This window comes from Melanerpes formicivorus, unplaced genomic scaffold (genome assembly GCF_026170545.1).
Source record: "Melanerpes formicivorus ecotype bairdi unplaced genomic scaffold, bMelFor1.0.p_v2 SCAF_52, whole genome shotgun sequence".
Classification (NCBI taxonomy): Eukaryota; Metazoa; Chordata; class Aves; order Piciformes; family Picidae; genus Melanerpes; species Melanerpes formicivorus.
In genome coordinates, this window is record NW_027142404.1 from 291,481 (window position 1) to 310,495 (window position 19,015).

Below are 19,015 nucleotides of genomic sequence, written 5' to 3' on the forward strand. Positions count from 1 at the left end.
GTTACATAACCTCCTGCTTGCACTGAACATTTTAATTCCTGCTGCAGAAAGGGATTGCTGAGAATTGTGTTTTGTCCTGGAGCCTTCTGTTTGGCACCTTTGTTACCTTGATCTCTGATCCATCACAGGTTGCCATCCTGCCCTAAATATGGATTTATCTCTTGGCTGAGACATTTGCTTTTCTGGGCAGTGTGTAGGGCATCCTGCTTTTTCCCCCCCCTCTGGTTTTGTTTTTTGCCAGGTGAATTTATGACTAATTCCTGTAAGAATGTTGCCTCTGGCATTCCTAGAAATAACTTAACCCTCTTGCAGCTCCTAAGCCTGCTCTCTGCTTCTTAAACTGGCAAGGCATTAGGAAACCTCTTTACATGGAACCAATTTGCCTGTTTTCTCTCTGCTGCGTTCTATGGAATGATCAGATTGTTGGAGCTGTCACAACCTGCCAGCATAGTGTGAGAACATCAGAGGGGAAGTAGTGTAGCAGTACATCTTTATCCTACAAACAGGAGGATGCAGTACTGCCATTTAACTTCACAAATCACAGCATCAGAGGATGTTAGAAGGCACCCAAACATCATCAAGTCCAATCCCCCCTGCCAGAGCAGGACCATAGAATCCAGCACAGGACACAGAAGAATGTGTCCAGATGAGTCTTGAAAGCCTCCAGAGAAGGAGACTCCACAACCTCTCTGGGCAGCCTGTTCCAGGGCTCTGGGACCCTTACAGTGAAGAAGTTCCTCCTCCTGTTGAGGTGGAGCCTCCTGTGCTGTAGTTTCCATCCAGCGCCCCTTATCCCATCACAGGACACAAGTAGGCAGAGCCTGTCCCTTCCCTCTTGACCCCCAGCCCTCAGATATTGATAGACATTGATCAGATCCCCTCTCAGTCTTCTCCTCTCCACACTAAACAGCCCCAGGGCTCTCAGCCTCTCCTCACCAGGCAGTGCTCCAGTCCCTTCAGCATCCTTGCAGCCCTCCCTTGGACTCTCTCCAGCAGATCCCTGTCCCTCTTGAACTGAGGAGCCCAGAACTGGATGCAGTACTCCAGGTGAGGTCTCAGTAGGTCAGAGTAGAGGGGGAGGAGAGGCTCCTGGATCTGCTGGACACACTCCTCTGAGTGCACCCCAGGATCCCATTGGCCTTCTTGGCCACCCAGGTCCTTCCCCACAGGGCTGCTCTCCAGCAGACCCCTCCCAACCTGTACTGCTGCAGTTTCTTCTTCCTTCCCAGGTGCAGGACTCTGTACTTACCCTTGTTGACCATCATTAGGTTCCTCTCTGCCAAGCTCTCCATACTTGGGATCTCCAGATGTCACATACTTATGTGCCAACTGCATAGCACTCAAAACTCTGTAGAGAGTACACAAAAACACGGACACTCAATGGCTTGGGAACAACCTCACCTTACCTCCTTTTTATTCCTCTTTGGTGAACATAAGAAGCTGATTTCGTTTAACCTTTTGTTACCAGCTCAGTGACTGTGGAGGAGGAAGAAGGCTTTGATTCTGGCAGTTTCTGTTTAACTGGTTACTTCCCCCTGCTTCCCAGGAAGCAAATCCCCAATTATTGTCAGGCAAGGCATCCCTGGGTGATTTGTTTTTCAAAGCAGCAGCACTTACTTCAAACCCCAGCAGCTTTCGAGATGCTTTCATTACACTTGCTATGTTCTTCACTGGCAGACCCACAGCACACAAACAAGAAAGAATAAAAAATATATTAAAATATTGAAGCCCTCAAAGCTTTGGATGACCAGCAAACTCCCTCCTGGGCTTGTAAGCACTAAAGAAAAAGCACTGGCAAATCTCTTGTGAATGCAGCCCAGACCACTCTGGGCTCTCTGGGGCAGACACATCCAGTGCTGCCATTCAGCCAGACCGGGACAGGCTGAGTGCTGCGCAGAGAGAAATGGAATGAAATTCAACAAGAGCAAGGGGAGAGTCTTGCACCTGGGAAAGAACAACCCCATGGAGCAGGAGAGGTTGGGGACTGAGCTGCTGGAGAGCAGTGAAGGGGAAAAGGACCTGGGGATCCTGGTGGATGGGAGGTTGACCATGAGCCAGCAATGTGCTCTGGTGGCCAGGAATGCCAATGGCATCCTATGGTGGATTAAAAGGGCTGTGGAGAGTAGGTCCAGAGAGGTTCTCCTCCCTCTCTTCTCTACCCTGCTGAGGCCACATCTGGCATATGTGTCCAGTTCTCAGCCCCTCAGTTCAGGAAGGACCTCAGGGAAATGCTTGAAAGAGTCCAGCACAGAGCCACAAAGATGCTGAAGGCAGTGGCACATCTTCCTCTCAAGGAGAGCCTGAAGGAGCTGAGGGCTCTTTAGAGAGGAGGAGCCTGAGAGGTGACCTCATTGCTGTTGCTAAAGCTGTGCAGGGGGAGTGCCCAGAGGCTGGAGCCAGGCTCTGCTGGGGGATGCCCAATGCCAGCACAAGGGGCAGTGGTGGAAGCTGAGGCAGAGGAAGTTCTATGTGAACAGGAAGAAAAATTTTTTCCCTGTGGGGGTGACAGAGCCCTGAAGCAGGCTGCCCAGGGGGGTTGTGGAGTATCCTGCTCTGGAGATATTCCAACCCCACCTGGATGTGTTCCTGTGTGACCTGCTGTAGGTGCTGCTGCTCTGGCAGGGGGATGGACTGGATGAGCTTTGGAGGTCCCTTCCAGCCCCTAACATTGATTCTGTGATTCAGAGGGCTCAACAGGGCAGCCTGCAGGGAGAAGCTGCGGTGCTCAGCACCCAGGACGGCCGGGTGGAGTCCGCTTTCCCTCAGCGTATCCGGGGGAAGCAACCCACTGCCTGCCGCCGTATTCGTCCTCACGGATGGCGCCGAGCGCCTGCGCGCCGAGGCTCGGCCCCCGGGGGGCCGGCGGGCAGCGGGCTCGGGTGTGCCGCTGAAGGCGGGGCCGGGGCGGGGGCCGGGCGCTGTGTCGGTGGCGCCGTCGGTGGCGGGGCTGAGCGGCGGTGCCCGGGCCATGCACTCCCTCACCCAGGAGATCCGCAACTTCTCCAGGGCCAACCTGCGGAAGCAGCGCACCCGGGTGACGACGCTGACCGGCCGCAGGGTCATCGAGACCTGGCGCGGCGCCTGCCTGCAGGTGGAGGAGGCGGAGGCGGCGCCCGGCGGCAGCGGCTATGTGCAGGACCTCAGCGCCGACCTCCAGGTCGGCGTCGTGAAGCCTTGGCTGCTTCTGGGTGAGTGGGGCCTGGGGGCGGCCCCGGGGGGTGGCGGCGGGGGCGGGGGGTGCGGGGGGCGCTGCCCGCCGGGCTGCGCTGCGTGCCGCCGGGCAAGCGCTTGCGGGGGGTTTGCCAGAGTCGCTGGCCGGCAGGGCCGAGGGCGCGGAGCTGCCTGGGGGGAGAGGGCTCAGCGTGGCAACCGGCTCCGCTTTCTCGTCAGGGTCGCAGGATGCTGCTCACGACCTGGAGACGATGAAAAAGTACAAGGTAACTTTGCACGGAAATGAAGATGCATCTCGCACAGTGCCTGCTCCTGGATCTCTTCCTTTCCCTCGGCAACTTTAGGCTGCAGGTGGGGAGGAAGTTCTCCCCAGAAAGAGTAATTGGCCATTGGGATGTGCTGCCCAGGGAGGTGGTGGAGTCACCGTCCCTGGAGGGGTTCAAAAAAGGCTTGGATGTGGCACTTGGAGCCATGGTTTAGTTGTCAGGAGGTGTTAGGTATCAGGTAATAGGTTGGATTTGATGATCTCTGAGGTCTTTTCCAACCTGGTTGATTCAGTGCGGCCAGAAGTGGTCTCGTCTGTCAAGTGCAGGTATAATTTACTCTGAAATCCTTAGGACAAGGGGCAATGGATGGAAACTACAGCACAGGAGGTTCCACCTCAACATGAGGAGGAACTTCTTCACTGTGAGGGTCCCAGAGCACTGGAACAGGCTGCCCAGAGAGGTTGTGGAGTCTCCTTCTCTGGAGCCTTTCCATCCCTGTCTGGATGTGTTCCTGTGTGACCTGTGCTGGATTCTATGGTCCTGCTCTGGCAAGGGGGGCTGGACTCAATGATCTTTGGAGGTCCCTTCCAACCCCTAACATCCTGTGTGCTGTGATCCTTCTGCTCTAGTAAATGGCACTGGTGACTCAGTAGAAGGGACAGAGAAGGGCAACGAAGTTGGTAAGGGGTTTGGAACACAGCCCTATGAGGAGAGGCTGAGGGAGCTGGGGCTGCTTAGCCTGGAGAAGAGGAGACTCAGGGGTGACCTCATTGCTCTCTACAACTCCCTGAAGGGAGGTTGTAGACAGGCAGAGGTTGGTCTCTTCTCCCAGGCAGACAGCACCAGAACAAGAGGACACAGTCTCAAGCTGTGCCAGGGGAGGTTTAGGCTGGATGTTAAGAAGAAGTTCTACACAGAGAGAGTGATTGCCCATTGGAATGGGCTGCCCAAGGAGGTGGTGGAGTCACCATCATTGGAGGTGTTCAGGAGGGGTGCTTGGTGCCATGGGTTAGTTGTTTAGGTGGGTTGGATTGGTTGATGGGTTGGACACAATGATCTTGAAGGTCTCTTCCAACCTGGTTTATTCTATTCTATTAAGCTGATGGGTTGATATTTAGGGATTGTTGGGTAGGCTGTGCTATTGTTCCTATTACTCCTCATTTATTTTCCATCAAAACTTCCTTTTCTATTGAAAACCCTTAGTTTGGCCTGTGCTTGCTTGAGCACAGATCTTCTAATATCCTCTTTTAAAAACATAAAGAAAACCCTTGTTTTTTTATCATAATATATTTCAACAGGGCAATAAAACTTTGCTTGAAGGGAAGCATGCCACAGGTAGCCTATGCATGCCATATGAAGTTTTGTGTGTGTATGCCTAAAGAACAAGCCACCTTTGCTTGCTGTCTTCAGAAAATGCCTTTTTATCCCCTCCCCCTTTTGTTTGTTTGTTGGCTTAGGTTACTCATGTTCTAAATGTTGCCTATGGAGTCCAAAATGCCTTCCTCGATGACTTCATATATAAGACCATTTCAATCCTGGACCTTCCAGAAACAGACATTACCTCCTATTTCCCAGAGTGCTTTGAATTTATTGAGAAAGCCAAGATCCAGGTACAGTATATCAATAATTAATGCCACTGGTTATCCTGCTTGGATTATTTATTACCCTGTTTAAAGCAGCCTCTTTTTTTAATCAAAGGGAGATGTGGTACCAGAGAGGTTGGTTTTGCCTTTAACCCTTTGAATTTTGAAACAACTTCTGAGCATTCCTGGAGATGTGGCACTGCTGTTGACCTCAGCTCCCTCTGGTACAGTTGTGGTTGTTTTTCTTTAGAATGACTCTCTTGTCTTAGAGAAATGTTTCATTAATACAGCTGGACCTGTGGTTGACTTTCCATACAGAAGTCCCATCACCACGTCACCATGCCTGATGGAAGGATGCTACTTTACTTTCTCTAATTTATCTCCATCAGGGGTGTTGTTTTGAATTATTGTTATCATTGGAGGTGTTCAGGAGGAGACTTGATGGGGTGCTTGGTGCCATGGGTTAGTTGTTTAGGTGGTGCTGGATGATAGGTTGGATGTGATGATCTTGAAGGTCTCTTCCAACCTGGTTTATTCTTTGTAATTCTATGTAATTAGCAGAAAGCCAAACAGGGCTTTTACAAACCTGTGAGGTTTATCAGCAGCTGTCCAACATTCTTGAGTCCTGTGTCCAGTTCTGGGCTCCTCAGTTTAAGAAGGATATTGAGACACTTGATGGTGTCCAGAGAAGGGCAACGAGGCTGGGGAGAGGCCTTGAGCACAGCCCTGTGAGGAGAGGCTGAGGGAGCTGGGGTTGCTTAGGCTGGAGAAGAGGAGGCTCAGGGGAGACCTTCTTGCTCTCTACAACTACCTGAAGGGAGGTTGCAGCCAGGTGAGGGTTGGTCTGTTCTCCCAGGCAACCAGTACCAGAACAAGAGGACACAGTCTCAAGCTGCGCCAGGGGAAGTTTAGGCTGGAGGTGAGGAGAAAGTTCTTCACAGAGAGAGTTGTTAGCCATTGGAATGTGCTGCCCAGGGAGGTGGTGGAGTCCCCATCCCTGGAGGTGTTCAAGAGGGGATTGGACGTGGCACTTGGTGCCATGGTCTGGTCCTGAGGTCTGTGGTGACAGGTTGGACTTGATGATCTTTGTGGTCTCTTCCAACCTTGGTGATTCTGTGATTCTAGTGCCAAAGAGGGGTCATGAGGATGATCAGAGAGTTGGAGCACCTCTCCTATGAGGACAGACTGAGAGAGTTGGGGTGGTTCAGTCTGGAGAAGAAGGCTTGAGGCAAACCTCAGTCGTCCACTGAAGATGCAGGACTTTGAGCTGTGAAGCTGCATGCAGTTATGTACCAAGGCTGTCAGAGCATGCAGTGATAGTTGTGGAGCCAAAGAGTGAATTTAACTTCTCACAAAACCCAGGAAAAGAATTAACTTGGCAAACAGGGGGTGGGGTTTCTTGAAAGCCCTGCTTGTAACCCAAGACCATTCCTGACTCCTGCTTGTTTAATTCCGGCTTCATGTGTGGTTTTTGACAGCCATTGCTTTAGTAGCAACCCTATGACTTGACAACCAAATCTAATTGCACCTTACTCCACCATAGAATCATAGAATTGGCAGGGTTGGAAAGGACATCAAAGATAATCTAGTTCCAAGCCCCTGCTTTGGCCAGGGACACCTCACACTAGAGCAGCTTGCTCACAGCCACATCCAGCCTGGCCTGAAAAACCAAAAACCAAAACCAAAAACCAAAACCTCCCTGGACAGCCTGTGCCAGTGTCTCACCACCCTCATGGGGAACAACTTCTTCCTAACATCCAATTTCAGTCTATCCATTGCTAGTTTTGCTCCATTTCCCCCAGTCCTATCACTCCCTCACACCCTCAAAAGTCCCTCCCCAGCTTTCTTGTAGCCCCCTTCAGATACTGGAAGGCCACAATTAGGTCTCCTCGGAGCCTTCTCTTCTCCACACTGAACAACCCCAACTCTCTCAGTCTGTCTCCACAGCAGAGCAGCTCCAGCCCTCTGCTCATCCTCATGGCCCTTCTCTGGACACGTTCCAGCACCTCCAGATCCTTCCTGGAATAGAGGCTCCAGAACTGGACCCAGTGCTCCAGGTGGGGTCTCAGCAGAGTGGAGTTGAGGGAAGGAGAATCACCTGCTGGCCACACTTCTCTTGCTGCAGCCTGTATCTACCATATTCATTATTTATGTTGATGGGGACAAAAGAAGATAATCTTGCCCTGTCTTTCTTTATGTCACACTGTTCTTTCCTTCTCTCATTTATCATTTAGGAGCTATATGATACACATTGTCAGTTAATGACCTTTTCAAGGTTTCTAGTTACAGTTTCCACTTCATTTCTAGATGAGACTTGCCCTTCATAACTGCCTAGTGTTGCTTTCTGCCTCTGGTGTTTTATGTTCCAGTTACTGTGTTCTAAGCTAAGGAGTTTTCTTGAGAACCTTTTCAGCAATGTTAGTAGTTTTCTAAGGGGAGAGGAGTGTGAAAGAGCAGGTGATTGGTAGAATAGATGTTCTCCAGGATCAGCTCATGAAGTGTGTGATGTTCGTATGTGAGGACAGATGGTTTGAATGACTTCATTTGCTTTGTCCAAATAGTGTTAAAAGAACTGGGGATAAATTGTATTTAAGAAGCCAATTGTATCCTGGGCTGCAGCAAGAGAAGTGTGGCCAGCAGGGCCAGGGAGGGGATTCTGCCCCTCTGCTCCACTCTGCTGAGACCCCACCTGGAGCACTGTGTCCAGTTCTGGAGCCTCTATTCCAGGAAGGATCTGGAGGTGCTGGAAGGTGTCCAGAGAAGGGCCATGAGGATGAGCAGAGGGCTGGAGCTGCTCTGCTGTGGAGACAGACTGAGAGAGTTGGGGTTGTGCAATCTGGAGAGGAGAAGGCTCTGATGAGACCTTCTTGTGGCCTTCCAGTATCTGAATGGGGCTACAAGAAAGCTGGGGAGGGACTTTTGAGGGTGTGAGGGAGTGATAGGACTGGGGGGAATGGAGCAAAACTAGAGGTGGGTAGAGCAAGATTGGGGGGGTGGGGGGGTGGGGTTGGAGCAAAACTAGAAGTAGGGAGATTGAGATTGGATGTTAGGAAGAAGTTGTTCCCCATGAGGGTGGTGAGAGACTGGCAGAGGTTGCCCAGGGCGGTGGTGGAAGCCTCACCCCTGGAGGTTTTTCAGGCCAGGCTGGATGTGGCTGTGAGCAACCTGCTCTAGAGTGAGGTGTCCCTGCCCATGGCAGGGGCTTGGACCTGGATGATCTTTGAGGTCTCTTCCAACCCTTTCAGTTTTATGATTCTGTGATTCTAAGTGCTGTCCTGTTTAAGCAACCACAAAGAGATGCTACTGTTTCATCTCCTGGCGTGGAGGTCCCTGGTGAGAAAGCAAGACAGATGAAAAGTTATTGTTACAACCTGCTTAACTTAATGACAGAATATGAGAGTCCTTGAGTTTGAGAGCCCAAGTAGAGTCTTCACTCTTGGGGACACCACTGCCAGCTGGTGCTTGCTACATTTCTAAAACTTTAACTGCTTAAGTCTGTAGTCACCATGGTACAAATTCTGATACTGATCAGAGCTCACCATTTCTGCTGGGCTCCAAACTGGCAGGCAGGTTTTCCATGACATGCCAAGTGACCCCTCTCACACCACAGTACTGTGAATTAGGGATTTATTTTCCTGCTGATCTTTCTGTTTAATATCCAATTATAAAACATCTAAAATCTTAATCTTTCCAGGGAGGAATTCTTAGCTCCCCAGCTTTCCTGCAGCCCCCTTCAGACACTGGAAGGCCACAAGAAGGTCTCCTCAGAGCCTTCTCTTCTCCAGATGGAACAACCCCAACTCTCAGTCTGGAGTGGTGCTCCAATTATAACTGCCAAATCTGTAACCTAAGATATCAAGGTACTGGAGAGGAGTCTGGGTGATTATAAGAGAGGAAATGGTCTGAAATTGCACCAAGGGAGGTTTAGGTTGAATGTTAGGAAAAGTTTCTTTACTGAAAGTGTGATCAGGCATTGGAACAGGCTGCCCAGTGAGTTGGGGGAGGCACCATGCCTGAGGTGTTCAATACAATGTGTGGACATGGCACTTTAGGATGTGGTCTAATCACCATTTAGGGTCTTAGGTTGATGATTGGCCTCAATGATGTTGGAGGTCTTTTCCAAGCAAAACAATCCTTTGACTCCAAGGTATTTTTTTTCCTCTTGGTAAAGTTCCCATTGAATAATTTGTGCCTGTTAAGGGCAGACAGAGCAGGGTGTTTGTGTCTGGAATGTATTGGTTTGGCCTCAAGCACCTGAGCACACTGTGTTGTGTTTCAGCATCTTTATTCAGGATGTGGAGATGCCAAAGTTTGGTTGGTTGGTTTTGTTTGGGTTTTGTGTGTGTGGAAGTGGCATTTGGCAGACAGTTTGGACCAGGTTGGTCCAATTCTCATCCTGGGCTGCCTCCAAAGCAGAGTTGCCAGCAGAGCCAGAGAGATCATTCTGCCACTTTGCTCTGCTCTGCTGAGACCTCACCTGCAGTGCTGTGTGCAGGTCTGGAGCCCTCAGTGCAGGAAGGACATGGACCTGATGGAGAGGGTCCAGAGGAGGCCATGAGAATGATCAGGGGGTTGGAGCAGCTCTGCTCCAAGGACAGGCTGAGGGAGCTGGGGGTGTTCAGCCTGGAGAATAGGAGGCTCCAGGGAGACCTAAGAGCAACCTGCCAGGACCTGAAGGGGGCTACAAGAAGGCTGCAGAGAGACTGTTTGCAAAGGCCTGCAGGGACAGGACCAGGGGCAATGGCTTCAAAGTAGAGCAGAGCAGATTTAGATTGGATGTTAGGAAGAAGTTCTTCCCCATGAGGGTGGTGGAACACTGGAACAGGTTGCCCAGGGAGGTGGTTGAGGCTCCATCCCTGGAGATATTCAAGGTGAGGCTTGATGAGGCCCTGGGCAAACCTGATCTAGTTGAGGATGTCCCTGCTGACTGCAGAGGGGGTTGGAGTAGATGACCTTTGGAGGTCCTTTCCAACCCAGACCATTCTGTGATTCTATGATTATATGACCAAGCCTTTTCCAGGGCAATGTCCTGAGGGCTGGGCCTTACAAATGATGCTGAAGCCCCACCAGATTGTCCTTTGGTTTAACTTGTGCCTGTTCTTTCTTAATGAAATCTGCTATGTCTTCTGAAAGAGTCATGCACTTGTCTCAAAGATTGTGTAGGAAATGTTTCATAGAGCATGAGTTTAAACCCTGAGAGAGATAGTTGTGAATGTTTGGGAGGTTCAGTAGCTTTGGGGTTTGCACCATAGCTCCCAGTTAAATAACCTTAGTGGTAGCCACCCTGCCAGCTGCTACAGTTGTACCAGCAGTGTGATCGGGAGGTGGAGATTTGTTGCAAACCACACAGTGTCATTTCTGATTTCCCTGTTCCTCTGCATGATCCTGCTTCCCCAGAATCTTCACTGAGGCCACTGAAACTGCAAAGTGTTCCAAAACCTACCCCTCTGTGCCTAGCTGTGTGCTGCCTTGCTATGTCTTTACAGAATCACAGAACCATTCAGGTTGGAAAAGAGCCTCAGCATCACCAAGTCCAACCCAGAGCCCTACTCTACAAGGTCACCCCTAAACCACAGCCCCAAGCACCACAGCCAAACCTCCTTGAAACACATCCAGCCTTGGGGACTCCACCACCTCCCTGGGCAGCACATTCCAAGCCCTGACCACTCTTGATGGGGAAAAAAATTCTTCCTCCTGTCCAGTCTGAGCCTGCCCTGCTGCAGCTTGAGGCTCTTCCCTCTTCTTCTATGGCTAATCACCTGTGAGAAGAGACCAGCACCAACCTCTCCACAACCTCCTTTCAGGGAGCTGTAGAGAGCCAGGAGGTCTCCCCTCAGCCTCCTCTGCTTCACACTAACCATCCCCAGCTCCTTCAGTTGCTCTCCAACAGATTTCTTCTCCAGGCCCTTCCCAGCTTCCTTGCCCTCCTCTGCCCTGGCTCCAGCACCTCCACATCTCTCTTGTCTTGAGGTGCCCAAAACTGGACACAACCCTCGAGGTGTGGCCTCCCCAGAGCTGAGTGCCAGGGGACAATCCCCTCCCTGCTGCTGCTGGACACAGCATTGCTGATCCCAGCCAGGATGCCTTTGGCTTTCTTGGCCAGCTGGGCACACTGCTGGCTGCTCTTCAGCTGCTTGTCCCTTAGCACCCCCAGGTCCCTTTCTGCCAGGCAGCTTTCCAGGCACATTAACCTGGTAACAGCAGTCAAGTTTCTTTCCATATTGCAAATAAAATCTATTTAAGAATTAGCACCCACTTAGATCAGATATCTTAGTATCCCATACCTCTGGGATTTGTTTTTTGCCTGAGGAGGCTGCTTCCAAGCTCTTGGGGGAAGGGACAGACGATGTCCCTGCTGACTGCAGTGAGGTCAGACTGGATGACCTTTGGAGCTCCCTTCCAGCCTGGACCATTCTATGATTCTGTGATTCTATGAATGATTTTTAGGGCCACGAGGATGAGCAGAGGGCTGGAGCACCTCTGCTATGAGGACAGACTGAAGGAGTTGGGGCTGTTCAGTCTGGAGAAGAAAAGGCTCCCAGGTGACCTCATTGTGGCCTTCCAGTATCTGAAGGGGGCTACAAGAAGGCTGGGGAAGGACTTCTCAGGATCTAAGGGAGCGATAGGACTAAGGGGAATGGAATGAAGCTGGAGGTGGGGAGATTCAGGCTGGAGGTGAGGAGGAAGTTCTTCCCCATGAGAGTGGTGAAGCCCTGGAATGGGTTGTCCAGGGAGGTGGTTGAGGCCCCATCCCTGGAGGTGTTTAAGCCCAGGCTGGCTGAGGCTGTGGCCAGCCTGATGTAGTGTGGGGTGTCCCTGCCCATGGCAGGGGGGTTGGGACTAGATGATCCTTGTGGTCCGTTCCAACCCCGACTGATTCTATGATCCTATGTAAGTGCTTGCTTGGTGCTCAGCAAGGAGCTTCCAGTAAGTCTTAATAGATTTGTTTATTTTTATATCAGGTTTCTAATACCTGTTGCTGTCTACTTCATGAATACCTCAACTGATTCCCTCTTTGTTTCTTGAAGGGTGGAGTGGTGCTGGTCCACTGCAACGCAGGGGTCTCCCGTGCAGCAGCAGTGGTCATTGGCTTTCTAATGCATTCCGAAGGACTGAATTTCGCCAGAGCCTTTTCCTTGGTGAAAACCGCCAGGCCTGCGGCGTGCCCCAATCCTGGCTTCATGGAGCAGCTGCACCAGTACCAGGAACGGAATATAAAGGCAAATGGAAGCATAAATGATCATGACTGAGCCAGAGGGAGGAGTGAAACAATCAGCTTTGACTCTGCAAGAACAGATGTCGGATGTGCTTCAGTCGGTCGTTTTGCTGCCCCCTTTCCCAGGTGCATTTTGAAGTCTGTTGTGTATTTATTTGTTCCTTCCCCTCCCTTTCTCCTTCCCTCCCTTCCTCCCTTTCTCCTTCCCTCCCTTCCTCCCTTTCTCCTTCCCTCCCTTCCTCCCTTTCTCCTTCCCTCCCTTCCTCCCTTTCTCCTTCCCTCCCTTCCTTTCTCCTTCCCTCCCTTCCTCCTTCCCTCCCTTCCTCCCTTTCTCCTTCCCTCCCTTCCTCCCTTTCTCCTTCCCTCCCTTCCTCCCTTTCTCCTTCCCTCCCTTCCTCCCTTTCTCCTTCCCTCCCTTCCTCCCTTTCTCCTTCCCTCCCTTCCTCCCTTTCTCCTTCCCTCCCTTCCTCCCTTTCTCCTTCCCTCCCTTCCTCCCTTTCTCCTTCCCTCCCTTCCTCCCTTTCTCCTTCCCTCCCTTCCTCCCTTTCTCCTTCCCTCCCTTCCTCCCTTTCTCCTTCCCTCCCTTCCTCCCTTTCTCCTTCCCTCCCTTCCTCCCTTTCTCCTTCCCTCCCTTCCTCCCTTTCTCCTTCCCTCCTTTCCTCCCTTTCTCCTTCCCTCCTTTCCTCCCTTTCTCCTTCCCTCCTTTCCTCCCTTTCTCCTTCCCTCCCTTCCTCCCTTTCTCCTTCCCTTTCAGCCTGTAGTCTCAAGGCCAAATGCTCCACCTACTTAGGAGAGGCTTTTGCCCCAAGAACAAGCTCCTCCTAGAGTGCTAAGATGAAATTCGACTTTCCTTGGAATAAGAGGAAAAAAAACTCACCCCCAAATGATGGTTTGTTTGTTTTTTTTGTTTGTTTGTTTTAATGAACCATCAGAAAATGCAGGCAGGAGAGAAAGGAAATCCAACAACTTAGGTGGCCCTGTTTAATGCTACACCAAATCTCTGCACTCTAGCTGGTTGTAAAATCCAGGCAATAAAAGAAGCTCATCTAATAAAATACACCTTGGTATTGGATTTTAAATTCATCCTGCATCCAAAGAGGGTTTTATTGAACCCTGTGGGCCAGCCAGCCATTAAACATTGTTGGAAATGAAACCAGGAGGCTCAAAATGAGAGGATATTTCAATGCTTCATGTCTTTCTAGGGTTTCTCATCCAGCAGTGCCTCTGAAGTGCACTAACATGTTTTCAGAGGGCTGGAACCCAGGCTGTTGGTTTGGGTTGTTTCTTTTTTTGTAGATCAGAGTAGCTCTAACTCACTGCCTTTTCTTTGCATTCAGTCCTTGGTTCATATAGTCACAGAACTGTTTTGGATGGAAGAGACCTTTAATATCAAGTCCAACTCTTAACGCAGCACTGCCAGGTTACCGCTAATCCATGTGCCTCAGCACTGCATCTGCACCCCTTCCCCCCGGGGAGAGTGACTCCACCACCTTCTTGGGCAGCCTATTCCAGTGATTAACAGTCCTTTCAATTAAGAAATTCTTCCTGCTGATCAAACTAAAGCTCTCATGGCACAACTTGAGACCATTTCCTCTTGTCCTATCGTTATTTGATGTCATAGAACCATAGAATGGCCTGGGCCAGAAGGGACTTCCAAAGGTCATCCAGTCTGACCTCCCCACAGTCAGCAGGGACATCCCCAACTAGATCAGGTTGCCCACAGCCCTCTCCAGCCTCACCTTGAATATCTCCAGGGAAGGGTCTCCAACCACGTCCCTGGGCAACCTCTTCCAGTGTTCCACCACCCTCATGGTGCAGAACTTCTTCCTCACATCCAATCAATCTGCTCTGCTCTAATCTGAAGCCATTGCCCCTGGTCCTGTCCCTGACAGCCTTTGCAAACAGTCTCTCTGCAGCCACCTTGTAGCCTCCTTCAGGTACTGGAAGGTTGCTCTTAGGTCTGCCTGGAGTCTTCTCCAGGCTGAACACCCCCAGCTCCCTCAGCCTGTCCTCTTAGCAGAGCTGCTCCAACCCCCTGATCATTTTCATGGCCCTCCTCTGGACCCTCTCCATCAGGTCCATGTCCTTCCTGTGTTGAGGGCTCCAGACCTGCACACAGCACTGCAGGTGAGGTCTCAGCAGAGCAGAGCAAAGTGGCAGAATCACCTCTCTGGCTCTGCTGGCAATGCTGCTTTGGATGCAGCCCAGGCTGCCCTTGGCCTTCTGTGCTGCAAGCTCACACTGCCTGCTCCTGTCCAGCTTCTCCCCCACCAGCACCCCAAACTCCATTCCACATCAGGTATAAAGAAGAAGCATCAGAGGATAGGTAACTTTGATCTTGACAGATTTCAGGATGGAATTATTGTGCTAAGGTGGCATGTTTTAAAGAATAAATAAAATCCATAGAACATTTTAATAGTGATTTTTTTTTTTGTGTGGCCTTCATGCCAATTCCCAAGGGTTTGATACATGAATATGCAATGAAATAAAAAAGAACACTGTGTTTGATCAAATATTGTGCTGAAGTGATTTGAAAGGTTTGCTTTCAGGAACCAATGGAGTATTTTCTCCTTGCCCCACGAATTTGAACTGCCCCATGGTACAGTGTGTGAACCACACTGAGCCAGCATGTGCCCAGGTGGCCAAAAAGCACACCAGCATCCTGGCAATAGTGTGACCAGCAGAACCAGGAAAGTGATCATGGAATCAGAGAATTGTCAGGCTTGGAAGGGACCTCAAGGATCATCCAGCTCCAACCCCCCTGCCATGGCCAGGGACACCTCACACTACAGCAGCTTGCTCACAGCCACATCCAGCCTGGCCTTAAAACACCTCCACGGATGAGGCTTCCACCACCTCCCTGGGCAACCTCTGCCAGTCTCTCACCACCCTCCTGGGGAAGAACTTCTTCCTAACATCCAATTTCAGTCTACCTATTGCTAGTTTTGTTCTATCTCCATCAGTCCTATCACTCCATGACACCCTAATAAGTCCCTCCCCAGCTTTCCTGTAGCCCCCTTCAGATACTGGAAGGCTACAAGAAGGTCTCCTCAAAGCCTTCTCCAGACTGAACAACCCCAACTCTTTCGGACTATCTCCATAGCAGCGGAGCTCCAGCCCTCTGCTCATCCTTGTGGCCCTTCTCTGGACACCTTCCAGCACCTCCAGATCCTTCCTGGAATAGAGGCTCCAGAACTGGCCCCAGTGCTCCAGGTGGGGTCCCAGCAGAGTGAGCAGAGGGGGAGAATCCTCTCCCTGGCCCTGCTGGCCACACTTCTCTTGCTGCAGCCTGGGATGTGATGTGATGAATATGTCTCTCTAATCAGCACTGTTGAGGCTGAACCTTGATTACTGGATTCAGTTTCAGGCTTATAACTGCAAGGGGGACATTGACTTGTTGGAGTGTGTCCAGAGAAGGGTAATGAAGATAGTGAAGGGTCTGCAGAGCAGGTCTTATTGAGGAGGGGCTGAGGAAACTGAGGTTGTTTAGTCTGTAAGAGGCTGAGGAAAGACCTTGCTCTCTAGGGTTCCCTAAAAAGGGGTCAGAGGGAGGTGGGTATTGATTTCTTCTCCCGGACAACTAGCAATGAGAGGATATGGCACCCAGCTGCACCAGGTGACATTTGTGTATTAGGAAAAAATGCTTTTACTGGTCAGGCCCTGGAGCAGGCTGCCCAGTGAGTTAGTGGAGTCACAGTCCCTGAGGTGTTCAATAAAATGTGTGGACGTGGCACTTTAGGATGTGGTCTAATGGCCTTTAGAGTCTTAGGTAGATGATTGGACTCAATGATGTTGGAGGTCTTTTCCAAGCAAAACAATCCTTTGACTCCAAGGTATTTATTTTTCCTCTTGGTAAAGTCCCTGTTATAAATGACAAAGCCAATTAAAATTGGATTAAAAACCATTGCATTTTGAAAAGAGCAATTTAAGGCAGTAAGAGGCAAGCAAACAGCTCAGGGTGTGTGGAAGGAGAGGCTGAGGGAGCTGGGATTGATTAGCCTGGAGAAGAGGAGGCTCAGGGGAAACATCACTGCTCTCTACAACTACCTGAAGGGTGGTTGTAGCCAGGAGGGAGTTGGTCTCTTCTCTCTAACAACCAGCACCAGAACAAGAGGACACAGTCTCAAGCTGTGCCAGGGGAAGTTTAGGCTGGAGGTGAGGAGAAAGTTCTTCACTGAGAGAGTTGTTAGCCATTGGAATGTGCTGCCCAGGGAGGTGGTGGAGTCACCATCCCTGGAGGTGTTCAAGAGGGGATTGGATGTGGCACTTGGTGCCATGGTCTAGTCATGGGGTCTGTGGTGACAGGTTGGACTTGATGATCTTTGAGGCCTCTTCCAACCTTGGTGATTCTGTGACTGTGTGAAATCACTATTGTACCAACGTGCACACTAAGCATGAGTTCCTCTTTAAATATTCTATTCCTAATACATATTCATACAAAAAGGTGTGTCTAATCAAATAGAATAGGCATCCTGGTGGTCATTCTAGTGATGTAATCCTTTAGTTGATCAACAGCACATCTCACACTGGCTAGTTACACACAAGGTTCTTGTGATTGCTACTGTATTAGCTCTATTGTTGCAAGCATTACTCCCAGCTCCTGTGTCACAGTATCACAGTATCACCAAGGTTGGAAGAGACCTCGAGGATCATCGAGTCCAACCTGTCACCACAGACCTCATGACTAGACCATGGCACCAAGTGCCACGTCCAATCCCCTCTTGAACACCACGAGGGGTGGTGACTCCACCACCTCCCTGGGCAGCACATTCCAATGGCTAACAACCCTCTCAGTGAAGAACTTTCTCCTCACCTCCAGCCTAAACTTCCCCTGGTGAACCTTGAGACTGTGTCCTCTCATTCTGGTGCGGGGTGCCTGGGAGAAGAGACCAACCCCTGTTCCCACATTTCTTGCCAACAATCGACTCTTCTCCTTGCACATCCTTGAGCAACTTATTATTGTTACATGGGGTATTTCTTCACACAAGCTGTTAGCTTCCCTAATATTTCACTCTACTCTTCAGGCTTCTACATAGACACAATAAAGCAAACAAAATATATAAACAATAACAGCAAAGGCAAATAATATAATAAAGAACATTTTGTACTAAAAGAAAACATCCCTGTCTCACTTTCTAGATCCATATTCTTCTGCTTCAGAGTTTCTGCTTTAGAGTTTATCTTAATCAAAATCATCTGATTGACACGAAGTATTACTCCACTCATCACAGTCCCCATTGAATGTGCCTGTTAAGGGCAGACAGAGCAGGGTGTTTGTGTCTGGAATGTATTTGTTTGGCCTCAAGCACCTGAGCACACTGTGTTGTGTTTCAGCATCTTTATTTAGGATGTGGAGATGCTAAAGTTTGGTTGGTTGGTTTAGTTTGGGGTTTTTTGTGTGTGTGTGTGGAAGTGGCATTTGGCAGACAGTTTGGACCAGGTTGGTCCAATTCTCATCCTGGACTGCATCAAAAGCAGCACTGCCAGCAGAACCAGGGAGTTGATTCTGACACTGTGCTCTGCTCTGCTGAGACCTCACCTGCAGTGCTGTGTGCAGGTCTGGAGCCCTCAGTGCAGGAAGGACATGGACCTGATGGAGAGGGTCCAGAGGAGGCCATGAGAATGATCAGGGGGTTGGAGCAGCTCTGCTCCAAGGACAGGCTGAGGGAGCTGGGGGTGTTCAGCCTGGAGAAGAGGAGGCTCCAGGCAGACCTAAGAGCAACCTGCCAGGACCTGAAGGGGGCTACAAGAAGGCTGCAGAGAGACTGTTTGCAAAGGCCTGCAGGGACAGGACCAGGGGCAATGGCTTCAAAGTAGAGCAGAGCAGATTGAGATTGGATGTGAGGAAGAAGTTCTTCCCCATGAGGGTGGTGGAACACTGGAAGAAGTTGCCCAAGGAGGTGGTTGAGGCTCCATCCCTGGAGATATTCAAGGTGAGTGTGGAGAGGGCTGTGGGCAGCCTGATCTAGCTGGGGATGTCATAGTTTCATAGTTTCATTCAGGGTTGGAAGGGACCACAAGGATCATCCAGTTCCAACCCCCCTGCCATGGGCAGGGACACCCCACACTAGATCAGGCTGGACAGAGCCTCAGCCAGCCTGCTCTTAAACACCCCCAGGGACGGGGCCTCGACCACCTCCCTGGACAACCCATTCCAGGGCTTCACCACTCTCATGGGGAAGAACTTCCTCCTCACATCTAGCCTGAATCTCCCCACCTCCAGCCTCATTCCATTCCCCCTAGTCCTGTCACTACCTGAGATCTGGAGAAGTCCTTCCCCAGCCTTCCTGTAGGCCCCCTTCAGATACTGGAAGGCCACAATGAGGTCACCTCGGAGCCCTCTCTTCTGCAGACTGTACAGCCCCAACTCCTTCAGTCTGTCCTCATAGGAGAGGTGCTCCAGCCCTCTGCTCATCCTCGTGGCCCTTCTCTGGACACCTTCCAGCACCTCCACATCCCTCTTGTAATAGGGGCTCCAGAACTGGACACAGTACTCCAGGTGGGGTCTCACCAGGGCTGAGTAGAGGGGGAGGATCACCTCCCTCGACCTGCTGGCCACACTTCTCCTGATGCAGCCCAGGATCTGGTTGGCTTTCTGGGCTGCAAGTGCACATTGAGAGCTCCTGTTGAGCTTCTCCTCCACCAGCACCCCCAAGTCTCTCTCCTCAGGGCTGCTTTCCAGCCAGTCCCTGCCCAGCCTGGATTTGTGCCTGGGATTGCCTCGACCCGGATGCAGGACCCTGCACTTGCTCTTATTGAACTTCATGAGGTTGGCTTGT

The 19,015-nt window shown here is 50.7% G+C and overlaps 2 protein-coding genes across 2 annotated transcripts in view; one reads left to right on the forward strand and one right to left on the reverse strand.

The window, feature by feature from the left end:
- Positions 1 to 2,970, reverse strand: part of LOC137452374 (protein phosphatase 1 regulatory subunit 7-like) — a 27,230-nt gene extending 24,260 nt beyond the window's left edge. The window contains exon 1 of the mRNA XM_068160741.1: positions 2,815 to 2,970. Coding sequence (XP_068016842.1) covers positions 2,815 to 2,970 — 156 coding nt within the window. The remainder of the gene's footprint in view (positions 1 to 2,814) is intronic.
- DUSP19 (dual specificity phosphatase 19) lies at positions 2,901 to 13,823 on the forward strand. The gene is made up of 4 exons (XM_068160750.1): positions 2,901 to 3,188; positions 3,391 to 3,437; positions 4,895 to 5,047; positions 12,049 to 13,823. Exons 1-4 carry the CDS (start codon positions 2,969 to 2,971, stop codon positions 12,268 to 12,270), a joined length of 642 nt encoding a protein of 213 aa, XP_068016851.1. The 5' UTR covers positions 2,901 to 2,968; the 3' UTR covers positions 12,271 to 13,823.
- Positions 13,824 to 19,015: the final 5,192 nt, after the last annotated feature.